Below are 15,608 nucleotides of genomic sequence, written 5' to 3' on the forward strand. Positions count from 1 at the left end.
CAGCTATTTAAAGAAGCTGCTCCCCAGCTAATCTAGTACCAGGCACCCCGCTGAGTACTGATTGCCAATCAAATAATGCAATGCATTTTCTAGGCCGCTTGCTGAATCCTTACTGCATTGTCTAAGGATTGACAGAACTGTACAGTGTCAAAACACTGAACAAAATTTGGCTGTTTTCTCTGAAGAGGAGGCTAAGAGTGAGCTAATAGACATCTTAATGGGGATTTGGTGGCACAGTGATAATGTCACTGGACTAGTAATCCACAGGCCCGGGCAAATGCTGTGGAGACACAGGTTCAAATCCCACCATGGCAGCTGGTGGAATTTAAATTCAATTAATAAATCAGGAATTGAAAGCTAGGCTAGGATTCTTCCCATGGCAGGCAGGGCGGGCATGGAGCCGATCGCCGCCCACGATCAGGTCCGCACTGCCATTTTACGTGATACGTGACCTGTGCAGGCAGGGGGAGGAAGGAGAGTCGGGGCCAGCGCTCTTTCGCACATGCGCGCCAAAGAGTGCAGCAATCTCCGAGGCACGGAGCTGCCCCCGGGAGATTGAATGGATATTAAAATAATTAAAGAATTGATATAAAAATTTATTTAAACATGTCCCTTCATGTGACTGTGATCCTCTATGGACCCTGACCTGGACTCAGACAAGGCATTCTCTGTGGAAGACTCTTCACAAACAGGAGATAAAATAGGTGATACATTGGTAGATTCGGTGGGACTAAGATCTGAATGCCATTCAGCCACTAAAAGCACAGCTGTTCTTCCAAAAAGACAATAGAGAATTCATAAGGTGCATTCGTCAATGAGAAAGATGAATCATTCTCTTGGATCTCAACCTCCAAGATATCATTCAGGGATTCTTCCTCATCACTCCCCAGAAAGAGCCAATTCAGGTCCAGCAGGTCTTTATGGGGATGGTCACCTTCTGCTGCAGTGCCTGTTTATCGGCCAGCATTGGCCTTACTTTGTGAAGAACTGAGAGACTTATAACTTCCAAGTCTGCCCTGGGTCTAGTGGATGGTGCGCCTGTGAAAGAATAGAACTTACTGCTGAGTGTATAAACTTCCTCAGCTTCTGAGGGCTGAATTTCCACTGCTTCTAAACAAAAGGTTGAAGATTGTTGCATGATAGACAGTGAGTCATTCAAATGATGAGCATTATTTGGTTTTTCTAGGATTCTTAGAAGTATGCCAACATATCCACTCAACAACGTTGATTGTGAAGAACGTAGAGAGAATCAATGATCTGTCACCACTTGTAGATAAGAGGAGCAATAATCCTGCCTTCGATTGAAAGATCTATGCCACCTGGACCTTGTAGCTTGTAGCTTGATGTCTGATGGATGAACGGTCATTGGCTGAAGCCAGTCAAGGTCATCCACTATTATGTTAACAGCAGCTCCAGTATCGATGGTAAAAGTTGTACTGAAGAGTTGAACTTGGACTGTAATTGACTAGTAAGACTATTTACTTCCCCTAGGAACTCTGTAATTTCATCTTTTTCTTGACTTTCCATTTCTTGGAAGGAATGTCTTTCGTAAATATTTTCTGAACTTCAACTTCAACTTCGATTAAAATTTCTAGATTTGTAAAAACAATTGAAAGGTCCAGTTTTGCCACACTTGGGAGTATCCCGTGCCCCCTGATGAGCAGTCGTGACGTCTATGCTGCGTTTTCATGCCACAGCGCAAGCATCTCCAAATGGTTGCCAGCGTGGATTGTCCCATCCTTTCACTTGGTTTTGTGGGCTTTTGTATGGATGGGACTGCTGCCTGTGAGCATACACAATCTACAGAGTCATGTGAAGCCTCAGAGTCACCACAGATTATAGCCCAACTAAATGCTCTGAGCTTGGTCTGCCTCGCATACTCGACCATTTGATCCAAAGTAAGATCATCCTCGGTCTGCAGAAATTTGGAGAGTTTTTCATCCCGGACACCCATGACTATGTAATCACAGGTGAGCTCATCCTTCAGCACCCTGTATCCACAAGAACTAGCTAGGTGATATAAGTTGGTTGGGAATAATTCAATTAATTCCCCTATAGGTCGCTGCGAGTGCTGGTTAAAACATGGTCTTTCAATTACTAAAGTTTGCTTTGGGCTAAATTAGGTGCCAAAGTCCATGGTGGTCTCCTGCACACCCTGCCTTCAGAGAACGTCCTCTGCTACTGGACCTACAGCATAAAGAAAGGAACTAACTTGAAGCTTTTGCTCCTTGACCTGATGCTGTGCGGTACCAGAGAAAATGGTGTTTCCATAACTCCCACTGCTGACCTCTCGTGGGCCTTCAAGGCAGTCAAATGGGCAGGGCAAGGGCAGGGATTGCTCACCTGGTACAGTCATCGTTACCTCTCTCCACTGTGCCTCCTTCTTCCACCAAAACTTCTCGAACCGCCTTCAAGGGCTTCTTCACTCTGTGATTCCTTTGATAACACTGATGTGTTTTTTACATCAATGTCTCCACTGCTGCTATCATGTTCTGAGATGGATCCTTCTTTCTTAAACTCTAAGCATGGGACCTGGTCCTTAGACAGACTGTAGGCATACATGGTATCTGCTTAACACTTGTTTGTTAGTACTGCATCTGAACAGGTTACAGAGTAGGCACGTAGCTCCTAGGCATGATTCCAACCTCTCTCTGTAGAGGGAGAGACAGAGAGAGAGAGTCTAGAGGGACAAGACTGACTGATGTCAGTCGTCCATCATCATCTACATCATGCATTAGTATATCCCATTTGTTAATGCTTTATACTACAATAAACACTGCTGTTGTGATATTTATTATTAAATATTTAGAAAACATTGCTTATTCACAGCAGTTACTCATAGACTCATAGACATTTACAGCACAGAAGGAGGCCATTCGGCCTGGTGTCTGCATCAGTGTCCGCGCCATTCAACAAACATCTGACTACACTATCCTATTTTCCAGGGCTTGGCCCATAGCCCTGGAGGCGATGGCAACACAAGTGAATATCTAAATACTTCTTAAATGTTATGAGAGTTTCTGACTCATCCAACCTTTCAGGCAGTGAGTTCCAGACTCTCACCACCCTTTGGGTGAAAATATTTCTCCTCAGCTCCCCTCTTAGCCTTCTACCTCTTAACTCAAATCTATGCCTCCTGGTTATTGACCTCTCCACTAATGGAAAAAGTACCTTCCTATCCACCATATCTATGCCCCTCATAACCGTATACAGCTCTAACAGGTCCCCTCTCAACCTTCGCGCTCTAAGGAAAACAACCCCATCCTATTCAATCTTTCCTCATTGCTCAGACCCTCCAGCCCAGGCAGCATCCTGCTAAATCTCCTCTGCACCCTTCCCAGTGCAATCACTTTCTTCCTGTAATGTAGTGACCAGAACTGCATGCAGTACTCCAGTTGTGGCCTGACCAGCATTCTATACAGTTCCAACATAACCTCCCTGCTCTTGTATTCTATACCTCGGCTAATAAAGGCAAGTATCCCATATGCCTTCTTAACCACCTTATCTACTTGTCCTGCTACCTTCAGAGATCTGTGGATATGCACACTGAGATCCCTCTGATATTCAGCACTTTCCAGGGTCCTACCATTCATAGTGTAATCCCTTGCCTTGTTAGCCCTCCCCAAGTGCATTACCTCATGCTTTTCTGGGTTGAATTCCATTTGACACTGCTCTGCCCACCTGACCAGTCCATTGATATCCTCCTGCAGTTTACCGCTATCCTCCTCACTATTACCACCCTACCAATTTTCATCTCATCCGCAAACTTCTTGATCATAGCCCCTATATTTAAGTCCAAATAACTTATGTGCACCACAGACAATAAGGGGCCCCAGTACCGAGAGCTGTGGAACCCCACTGAAAACAGACCTCCAATCACAGAAACATCTCTCTCCCATCACCCTCTGCTTCCTGCCTCAGACAATTTTGGATCCAACATGCCACTTTGCCTTGGATCCCATGGGCTCTTATTTTCTTGACCAGTCTGCCAGACCTTATCAAAAGACCACATCAAATGCATTACCCTCATAAACACTTCTGGTTACCTCCTTAAAAAATTTGATTAAATTTGTCAAACACGGCCTTTCCGTAACAAATCCATGCTGACTATCATGTCTCTCCAAGTCCCGATATATTTGGTCTCTCAGAATTCTTTCTAATAACTTCCCCACCCCCAGGGTTAGACTGACTGGCCTGTAATTTCCTGGTTTATCCCTTCCTTTTTTTAATAATGGGACAACGTTAGCAGTCCTCCAGTCAACTGGCACCTCACCTGTGGCCAGAGAGGATTTGAAAATTACTACCAGGGCCCCTGATATCTCTTCCCTTGTCTCCCTCAACAGCCTAGGATACATCTCATCTGGGCCGGTGGATTGATCCGCTTTTAAAGCTGCTAAACCTGCTAGTACCTCCTTCCTCTCTCTGTTAATTTCCTCTAATATTTCATAGTCCCCCACCCTGATGTCTCTACCTGCGTCATCCTTTTTCATTATGAAGACCGACACAAAGTATTCATTGAGGACTGTGCCCACATCTCCCGGGTCCACACACAAATTACTTCTATGGTCCCTAATTGGCCTTACTCTTTCCCTAGTTGTTCTCTTGCTCTTTATATATTTAAAAAACCCCTTTGGGTTTTGCTTTATTCCACCTACCAATGCTTTCTCATGCACTCTCTTAGCTTTCCTAATTTCCTTTTTAAGATCCCCCCTGCACTTTTTGTACTCCTCTAAGAACTCTGCCGTATTCAGCTCTCGGTATCTGCCATAATCTTCTCCTTTTTCTTTAATCCTAACCTTTATGCTCCCTGATATCCAGGGTTCTCTGGACTTAGCCCCCCACCCCCCTCCTTATCTTTATGGGAACATTTTTGCCCTGTACTCTCGCTATTTCCTCCTTGAATGCCTCCCACTGGTCTGACACAGTTTTATCTGCAAGTAGCTGCTCCCAGTCCACTTGGGCCAAATCATATCTCATCTTAGTTAAATCAGCCTTTCCCCAGTTTAGAATTTTTATTCCTGGCCCAGCTTTATCCTTTTCCATAACTATCCTAAATCTAACTGAGCTATGGTTACTATCTCCATAATACTCCCCTACTAATACGCCTTCCACCTGCCCGGGCTCATTTCCGAATATTAGGTCCAGAACTGCCCCCTTCCTTTTTTGGCTTTCTACGTACTGGCTAAAAAAGTTCTCCTGGATGCAATTTAAGAATTTTGTTCCCTCCCTACATTGCACACTAAAACTATCTCAGTTAATATTTGGGTAGTTAAAATCCCCGACTAGTAATGCCGTATTATTCTTACACTTCTCTGAAATTTGATTACACAACTGATCCTCTATCTCTCTCTGACTGTTTGGGGGCTATTAGTACACACCCAACAGCGTGTTTGCCCCTTTTGCGTTTTTCACTTCCACCTATATGGCCTCATGTGACGATCCTTCCAAAATATCCCTCCTCACCCCTTGATCAATATTGCGATCCCCCCGCCTCTTCTATCCCCGCTCTATCTTGTCTGAATACCCTATAAGCAGGAATGTTGAGCTGCCAATCCTGCCCTTTTAGCCAGGTCTCAGTCATATCTATGATATCATACTCCCTTTGGTTTAGCGGCCTTATAAGTGGGTGAATCCACAGGCCTGGAAGAGATGCATCCCCTGGAAGAGATGCTGTTGAGGGAGACAAGGGAAGAGATATCAGGGACCCTGGCAGTAATTTTCAAATCCTATACATGCCTATGTGTGCCCACAGCTCACTTGCCTGATTCCTAAGGCTCCTTGCAGTAAAATATATTCCATTTAGCCTTGCTAAACTCACTTCTTTCTCCCCCTGCCAACTTAGTTTAAATCCGCCCCAAAATCCATTAAGAAATAAAAACGTGGCATGGGTTGTACAGTGGTGCCCAGGTATTGCATTCACATCTGCGTATTTATATAAAATTATGCTGGTTATTGTTGCATTAAAAGGAATATGTTGTACACTCCCATATTTTAATGTTGCTGTGCAGTCAACTTGAACATTTGGAGACTGGTACCAAAAGGCACAGACTTGAACACAGAATTGTTGCTCAATTACTGGGATGAAATCCCAATTTAAAGTACAATCTACTGTCATACCGGATTTGCTTTGCTTTAAATCAGAAGGTTGTGGGTTCCAGCGCTGCTCAGGATATAACCTAAGCTTACACTGTAGTGCTACTTAGTCATTGCTCTATCTCAGATGAGATGTTAAACCAAGTTTCTGTCTGATCGTACAGTGCATGTTAAATATCCCATGGCACAATTGAAGAGAACAGAAGGAAAAACACATCAGCTAGCCAATCACCCCTATACACTTTGTGGTATCTTGCTGTGCACAGCATGGGTCCCATGTTTGCCTGCATTGCCTTCACTGCACATTAATTGATTCATTGTATGCGAAGCACTAGCAGAGTGCTAACTAAATAAAGTAGCAATTTCTTGAACAGTTTTTTCTTCTGTGAGACTGCTTGATCTAAACGTACAAGTAAATGTTAATGTGATTGCTACCATATGCGTAGAATTAAGATACATTGGAAAGGTTGTCAGTTTGTATAGTCAGCATGTGCTGCAAACCTTAATGCTCTTAAAATGCTGGTGATGGGAGCACATATTGATGACTACAGCACATACAAATGGAAAATACTGCAGATGCTGGAAATCTAAAACAAAAACAGAAAATGCTGGAAATACTCATCTGGCAGCCTCTATGGAGAGAGAAACAGTTTCAGGTCAATGACCTTTTGCCAGAACAACAGCTAGTAACCCTAACCCCTCAGAGTGCCTTTCATGAACGAGGAGGGAAGAACATTGAGTTGGGCAAGCAGTGAACATCAGAGACTGGTGAATAATCTTTGCTATAAATCGCACTTTGTGAGACTGCTGTGATTTGCAAGTACAGAGAAACCTCAACACAACAATAATTAGTTTTCCAGTACTTACTTTTGAAAGCAGTACAGATCTCTGTGGCACTGACAGGGTGTTAATTCCATAATGGACTTGTTTGACCAACAGAACTACAGAATTATACAATGTAGGTTGGCACTTCAGACTGGTGAGTTGTTAAAATCGGGGGAGACACCAAAAGAGGCAGAGCCCTTCCCCAGAGAGTGTGTCGCATCTCAGGAAGACCAGCACCAAACCAACATACCTTATTTCCTAATGATCGGTGAAAAAGGGACACTGAAACAAGCCAAGCAGTGCTCTCAGTCACTGTGTGCTGAAGACGGTTTAAAATATAATTAACTAAAATAGAATGGAACAGTCTTTTAAACAGAAATTGCAACAATCAATCCTTAAACAAGAGGTTTCCCCACATACACATTTAACCTGGAAAGGCCTGGAATTCCAAACTAGAATAGACCAAAGTTACAACAAAATTGGTAACATGGCAAGTGATTCAGCATACATCATGGGCAGCATTTTTCCATCGGCGAGCCGGGGGTGGGGGGGTGGCTGGACTCACACGCCGACACATAAAATGACGTACGGTGTCTTCGGGCGAGTGTCCCGACATCACCGTGCGCCATCACGAAATTTCAGTGGGCGGGCACACGATGATGTCCGTTGCGCGGCCGCCATTAATTAACGGGCCACTTAAGGCCCTTGAGGCTCCAATTGACTTGGATTTTGCGGCGCCCATGTGATCCTTGGCTCGTCGCTAGGGCGCAACAGGCAGGCAGCTATCAGAAATTTGCATGAAGCTCATCCACGGGCGGGAGAAGACGGCTCAGTGGGTTCGCGAATCCAGACATTTAAAAGTTACTGCTCAGAAGTTAGTGAAACTTGCCTGTGTGACTAGCAGCTGCTTGGACTGGACTCATAACCTTCAGATCAGCACTTTTCAGTGAGAATTTGTTTTGGGGCCCATAGGTTTCAGGAAGCCTCCCTGAGCCTGGGATTGGGAGGTGAACTCTCCACTGGAGGCACCTCCTCTGAGGAGGAAGGGAGGGCTAGAAAGGGGAGGAGGCGAGGAATGCACATTCAGCCTGCAGGGAGCCACCTTTGGGAGGACAGGTGAAGGCACAAGGGGTGCAGGGCCAGGAGGTAGTCTAAGGTGCAAGAACGCAGAAGATTGCACTATCCTGCTGCCTGGTTATACAGGCGGCGAAGTAGCTACCTCAATATGTCTGAAGTGCAGAGCCGAAGGAGGCTCCATCTGTCAAGAGAGACAGTCAACACTATCTGTCAGATGATTGGTCCTGAGATATCAGCTAACTGTGTGGGTGGATACCCCATGCCAGTGGCTCTAAAGGTCACAGCTGCACCCAACTTCTATACCTCTGACTCTTTCCAGGGTCGGTGGGTGATCTTTGCGGCGTCTCCCAATCAGCTGTCCACACGTGTCAAGCAGGTCACAAACGCTCTGTTCAGGTGTGCACTGACCTTCATCCAGTACTGCTGGAACGAAGCCAGCCAGACAGAGTGAGCCACAGGCTTCGCAGTGATTGCTGGGTACCCCCGCGTCCAGGTTGCAATAGACTGCACACACGTGGCCATCAAGGCGCCAGCAGGTGAGCCCGGTGCCTTCATCAACAGGAAGGGCTTCCACTCCATGAACGTGCAGATGGTGTGTGATCACAGGATGCTGATTCTACAAGTCTGTGCAAGGTACCCAGGCAGCTCCCACGACGCTTACATCCTCAGACACTCACAGGTTCCAGGGCTCTTCAGTGCTCCAGCCTGGTAGGATGGATCACTGTTGGGTGACAAGGGCTATCCCCTCAGAAGTTGGCTCATGACGCCTCTCCACCATCCAAGAACTAAAGCTGAGCAGCGGTATAATAGGAGCCACGCCTCCACCAGGGCTGTTGTGGAGCGAACCATTGGTCTTCCCAAGATGTACTTCAGATGCCTGGACTGTTCCGGGGGCGCACTCCAGTAACCCCCAGATCGAGTGTCCCTGATAGTGGTTGCATGCTGCGCTCTCCACAATCTAGCTCTGCAAAGCGGGGATGCTGTGGATGATGAAGATGTCGACGCAGTGGCTGCGGCTGCACACGATGAGTCCAGCAGTGAGTCCGAGGATGAGAACGCACAGGGAAATGCTGAGGGGGCAGTCGCTGACCCGGGCATACTCCAGGGAGGCAGGGACACCCGGGACGCTCTAATCCAAGGAACCTTTAGCTAGCACAGCACATATGGATCTCTAAACAAGCCTGACCTGCAGCCTTCATCCTGGTGCAAAATCTGTCAGGACAGGAGCATTGACGATGGGCCCAATCAATAAATGTCAATGACACACAAATCACTCATAACATCTCAGGAATCCACCCACCTACCCAAGAAAAGAGGCACCCCCAGACATTTTAGACGACATAAATTTAATGCTGTAACAAAAGTCTCTTGACATAACAGAAATAAAATGATGTTGCGCTTCACACACAATCAGAAGGAACTCATAGGGGGGCCAACGAAAAACCAACAGTGATGAATCCGGGGTGTGTGCCTAAGGTGCCTTCATTTTACGTTTGTGTGTGTTACGTCGTTGCGGTGCCCCCTCACTGGCACTGGCATTTGAGACAGCCTGCTCTCTCTGATGTCCTGTTGGCCTTGCTGACCTTGGTGGTCGAGCCTGTGCTGGGAGGGAGCTGCCAGCTCCGCAGCTGGCATCTCCCCAGTCATCGCAGCCTCATTTGGTGCTGCAGTCACTGGCAGAGGGGCGGAGGAGCTGCCGGCCTCATCCGGAGCGCCCTGAGAGGAGCCTGCAGAGACGACTGGCAGTTGCTCCGCCGACGTGAGGTCCGTTCGGACCTCCCTGCTCACCATAGATGGATGGGCACCGAGGTGGGAGACCTGGTGCCTAAACCACCACCCACACGGGCACTGACCACATGAGGTCAATGCCGCTGTGAGGGATTGTAGGTCCTAGTGCAACCCCAGGAACCCCTGATCCTGTCCCTGGAGCTGCCTCTCCATGAGAGTCGCCACTCTCTCCATGGAGGAAGCTTGGCCGTCAGCCGTGAGGCCCAATGCATTAGCTACGGTCAGCGTAGACTCCTCCACCACTGACACCAAGTCATGCAAAGTCTCATGTATCTCCACAAGATGCTCCCACATACCTGGCCGCATCTCATCAGTTGGCTGCATTGCCGACAACTCCAGAGGCTCATCATCAGCAACAGACTGAGCATGTGCCTGGACCCCTTCAGTCCTCCGACAGTTAGTGCCATGGGCACTCTCTGTCTCCGCCAGCTCCTCCAGCAACTGTGAAGTGCTTTCACCGCTGTGCCCAGGGACACTAGCCGAAGATATGATGTCCACCAAGGTGCCAGTATCTGCGCTGGTGCCTACCTGGCAGAGATGGTATGACGCTTCTGATGGCGCAATTTCATGCCCCTCAGGTGTCAGAGGGGGCCCCTGCTGCTCCGGGTCCCAGCCCTGTGCCACTGATGCTTAAAGGAAGCATAAGGACATTGGATCAGTTAGCCTGTGGGCAATGTCAATGTACATGCCTGTCCCCCGAATCATCATGCGCTCATCATTCCACAAGGGAGTTGCCAAACACGCTGGGCAATAAATTGGCAGTGCAGTCCCGACCGCGTCTGCTCGTGCCCCCGCACGCCCCGCCTGACATGGGGAAAATTCTGCCCCATGAACTACAGCAGCCATTCTTGCACTAATTTAGTGTCACCTGAGCCTTACCACTGGGGGTCGTGCCTAGCTTCCCTCATTGATATTCTATTCTCTCCTTCTCTACCCCTTTCCTCCTTTAAGCCACTCTTTTAAAACTTTTTTTTTATTCATTCACAGGATGTGGGCTTCGCTGGCTGGGCCAGCATTTATTGCCCATCCCTAGTTGCCCTTGAGAAGGTGGGGGTGAGCTGCCTTCTTGAACCGCTGCAGTCCACGTGGTGTAGGCACACCCATAGTGCTGTTAGGAAGGGATTCCGGGATTTTGACCCAGCGACAGTGAAGGAACAGTGATCTTTTTCCAAGTCAGGATGATGAGTGACTTGGAGGGGAACTTCCAGGTGGTGGTGTTCCCATCTATCTGCTGCCCTTGTCCTTCTAGGTGGTAGTGGTCGTAGGTTTGGAAAGTGCTGTCTAAGGAGCCTTGGTGAATTCCTGCAGTGCATCTTGTAGATGATACACGCTGCTGCTATTGTGCGTCAGTGGTGGAGGGAGTGAAGGTTTGTGGGTGTGGTGCCAATCAAGTGGACTGCTTTGTCCTGGACAGTGTCCAGCTTCTTCAGTGTTGTAGGAGCTGTACTCATCCAGGCAAGTAGAGAGTATTCCATCACACTCCTGATTTGAGCCTTGTAGATGGTGCATAGGCTTTGTGGAGTCAGGAGGCGAGTTCCTCGTTGCGCGATTCTTAGCCTCTGACCTACTCTTGTAGCTACAGTATTTATATAGTTAGTCCAGTTCAGTTTCTGGTCAATAGTAACCCCAAGGATGTTGATAGTGGGGGATTCAGCAATGGTGATGCCATTGAACATCAAGGGCCGATGGTTGGATTCTCTCTTTTTGGAGATGGTCATTGCCTGACACTTGTGTGGTGTGAATGTTACTTGCCATTTGTCAGCCCAAGCCTGGATATTGTCCAGGTTTTGCTGCATTTGGACCTGGACTGCTTCAGTATCTGAGGAGTCGCGAATGGTGCTGAACATTGTGCAATCATCAGCAAACATCCCCACTTCTGACCTTATGATAGAAGGAAGGTCATTGATAAAGCAGCTGAAGATAGTTCGGTCTAGGACACTACCCTGAGGAACTCCTGCAGTGATGTCCTGGAGCTGAGATGACTGACCTCCAACAACCACAACCATCTTCCTTTGTGCTAGGTATGACTCCAACCAGTGGAGAGTTTTCCCCCGATTCCCATTGACTCCAGTTTTGCTAGGGCTCCTTGATGCCACACTCAGTCCAATGTTGCCTTGATGTCAAGGGCAGTCACTCTCACCTCACCTCGGAAGTTCAGCTCTTTTGTCCATGTTTGAACCAATGTTGTAATGAGGTCAGGAGCAGAGTGACCCTGGCGGAACCCAAAATGGGCATCAGTGAGCAGGTTATTGCTAAGCAAGTGCCGCTTGATAGCACTGTTGATGACTCTTTCCATTACTTTACTGATGATGGAGAGTAGACCGATGGGGCGGTAATTGGCCGGATTGGATTTGTCCTGCTTTTTGTGCACAGGACGTACCTGGGCAATTTTCCACATAGCCTGGTATAAGCCAGTGTTGTTGCTGTACTGGAACAGCTTGGCTAGGAGTGCGGCAAGTTCTGTAGCACAAGTCTTCGATACTATTGCCAGGATATTGTCAGGGCCCATAGCCTTTGCAGTATCCAGTTCCTTCAGCTGTTTCTTGATATCACATGGAGTGAATCGAATTGGCTGAAGACTGGCATCTGTGATGCTGGGGACCTCTGGAGGAGGCCCAGATGGATCATCCACTTGGCACTTCTGGCTGAAGATTGTTGCGAATGCTTCAGCCTTATTTTTTGCACTGCTGTGCTGGGCTCCCCCATCATTGAGGATGGGGATATTTGTGGAGCCTCCTCCTCCAGTGAGTTGTTTAATTGTCCACCACCATTCACGGTTGGGTGTGGCAGGACTGCAGAGCTTAGATCTAGTTGTGGGATCTGGTTGTGGGATCGCTTAGCTCTGTCCATCACTTGCTGCTTATGCTGTTTGGCATGCAAGTAGTCCTGTGTTGACACCTCATTTTTAGGTATGCCTGTTGCTGCTCCTGGCATGCCCTCCTGCACTCTTCATTGAATCATGGTTGATCCCCTGGCTTGATGGTAATCATAGAGTGGGGGATATGCCAGGCCATGAGGTTACAGATTGTGTTCGAGTACAATTCTGCTGCTGATGATGGCCCACAGGGACTCATGGATGCCCAGTCTTGAGTTGCTAGATCTGTTCAAAATCTATCCCATTTAGCACGGTGGTAGTGCCACACAACATGATGGAGGGTATCCTCAATGTGAAGGCGGGACTCCGTCTCCACAATGACTGTGTGGTGGTCACTCCTACTGATACTGTCATGGACAGACCTACCTCTTTGACGAAGCATTTGCTCATCCTTCCTAATATCTCCTTTGCCTTGGTGTCAATTATTGTTTGATAACACATTTGTGAAGTACCTTGAGTGTTTTACCATGTAAAGGGGGACATATTAATGCAAGTTGTTGACCTGCATACTATCTTGTGTCTGGAGCATGTTCGCTGGCTGTTTTAGAAACAGTGCAACATATACAATTGCCATTTGTTGGGTTGTTTTCTGGTTTGATTGTGTTTTTTAAAGGCAGACAACCCAGCACAACTCCTAAATTGCTATCATTAATCAGAGCTTGTAGAAGGCTAGGTGAGAGATGTGGTAAATACTTAGTGTCAGAGTGGAGGATGTCCTCCTGAAGTAGTGTCTAAGGTACATTATTGGGAAGTTTGATTGCACCCGTATCCTGTGCTATACCTGTCCTGGCAGTATTTGATGGTCACACTGGGTGCCTTAACTTGGCACACACACCATTTCCCAGTGTGGCCCCCAGGAATGGGTTAGCAGGTGGGGATGGGCTGCAAAACTAGGCACCATATTATGGGTGTTGCTTCCAGCAGCTACCTGTCCTCCCCCGCCGCAATTTTACCAATGCCAGGAGAGGCGATGGAAGGCCTGCCCACCTAAGGGACAATTAATGTCCACTTAAGGGCCTCCTCCTGCCACTCGAAGTTTACCCATGGTGGGGGAATCTGGCACCAAGTGTCCACCTAGCAGGTTTCACTGAACCAGCTGGTGGCCGCTCACGGGTGGGGGAGGTGCCATCTATAAGGGCACCCTCTGTCTACCTGAGGCCCCCATGTCTTTCCACTACTGTGTTTCCCCTCCCCCTATCCTGTCCATTCCGGTCCCCCAGCCCCTCTTCCCCGTCACTGGAGCCTGTGATTCTGGCCCTGGCAGGACCATGGTCTTACCTTAAAGTCAGGGTTCCATCACTGTATGCCTTCTTTGGGGCTGCCTGCAATGCCAGCAATGGCCACAGCCCCCAGTGGCGCAGCCCTCTGATTGGCCAACAGCTCTCTGATGTGAGGCCTCCTCTCCAATGAGGCTGGAAAACCCACCTCAAGCCAATCAATGGCTCAATGACCATTACATAGCAAGCTGGCCAAGCGGGGGCAAGCTCGCCCCTGATATTTATGCCAGGGGAAGGGGATGTTTGAGGACCCTGCCTCTCCCTCCCACACTGGTAAAATCCAGCCCTTGGTTTCTGTACTGCTGTGTGACTTCAATAAACTAACAGTAATGGAATTAGGTCCTTTCACTGATTTAATGTTTGAGTTCCATTTATGTAATAGATAGAATAATACACTCCCCGGGTTGAAAGTTAGGCACATGGTGTTGCTCAGTGGCCTTGTATTCAGGTCCACACTCTGGAGGAGAGTAGGCTGCTCTCAGGCTTGCTCTCACAGGCTGAAGGGTTGAGGTGTTGATTTCCTGTTCCCTTCACTTGAGCTATTGATGCTGGAGAGCCCCACTTCCCGTGACCTGCATTTTATTTTCTCCCACTCACTTGACAATGAAAAGAAGAGAAGAGAAAGGAGAAAAAAAGGAACTAAATCCCAGCCCCAGAAACATCCCATAGGCTGTGAATCGACAGGTCAGAAACACATGCAGTAGCAAGTCTTCCGAGTGTAAGGTTTGAGGAGAAGCAGGCTGCAAGTGTCAGCCTTGCTCACCAATACATACTACTGCCCTGTGTAATGTGAACATATCACAACTGAATTCTGGAGACATTTAGACGTGGAACATAAGTAACAACAGTAGTGAGGATCTTGTACACAAAATATTGAGTACAAGGGTATTTTGTTGGCTATAAAACAGTTCGAGAGCTCCTGAGGTCCTGATAGGTGCTATATAAATACACTAATAGCAACAACAATGCAAGCCTTTCGTATGAACATCCTGCTGTGTAACTCCTTGCAGTACTTAAAAAAGACATATTTTACAAACTCTGTCAGACCATCAGGCATTTGGTAATTTTCACAAAACACTGTTCCAGGAATTCAAGATTTTTACACTCATAAATTCCAGCCCTTGAAGGTGGATAGATTTAAATGACATATGGGAGTCAAGAGAATTACATATGCCGTGTTATTATAAGAATCTCTGTCAGTTTTTATTGGCAAAAACGTCAGGATTTATGAAAGGTGGAAAAACACAGGAAATCTTTTCATTCCAGCGTATGATTGGTTATAAAGAGGATGCAACTCAGGAAGCTATGAATTGGAGAGCATGAACTGGGCTGGGATCATCTTGGCTGTCTCTTTTTGTCTGATACACAGCTAGTAATCTTCATTCTGTTTTTCTGCCGGACTCATCAGATATATCTTCATCCGCAGGTTCCTGCATTTATGTAATGTTCTGAAGACAAGTTGATAGTGCTTGTTCCTTTGTGAAATTCTGATTAATTCTATTTCAGTGCAAGTTTGGGAAGTGCTACTGGGATCCAGGAAACATTGGGATGCTAAGAAGTTTTCTGAGGATGCAGATCTTGATACAAGTGGACAGTTTGAAACAGAGAGAAAGGGTAACCCAGGAAGGTAAAGACAGGGATAGAAAGAAATGGAAAGAAGGAACCAACAACCT

General features: G+C 47.2%; 1 protein-coding gene across 5 annotated transcripts in view; it reads left to right on the forward strand.

The window, feature by feature from the left end:
- The window catches only part of cdh22 (cadherin 22), a 736,258-nt gene that overhangs the window by 524,139 nt on the left and 196,511 nt on the right, over positions 1-15,608 (forward strand). Inside the window, exon 8 of one of the 5 annotated variants that reach the window (XM_078555426.1) lies at positions 1,385-1,399. The exons of the other annotated variants lie outside the window; for them this stretch is intronic. Within the exon in view, the coding sequence (XP_078411552.1) occupies positions 1,385-1,399 (15 nt within the window). The remainder of the gene's footprint in view (positions 1-1,384; positions 1,400-15,608) is intronic. 5 annotated transcript variants of the gene reach the window in all.

Source organism: Cetorhinus maximus, chromosome 13 (genome assembly GCF_964194155.1).
Source record: "Cetorhinus maximus chromosome 13, sCetMax3.hap1.1, whole genome shotgun sequence".
NCBI lineage: Eukaryota > Metazoa > Chordata > Chondrichthyes > Lamniformes > Cetorhinidae > Cetorhinus > Cetorhinus maximus.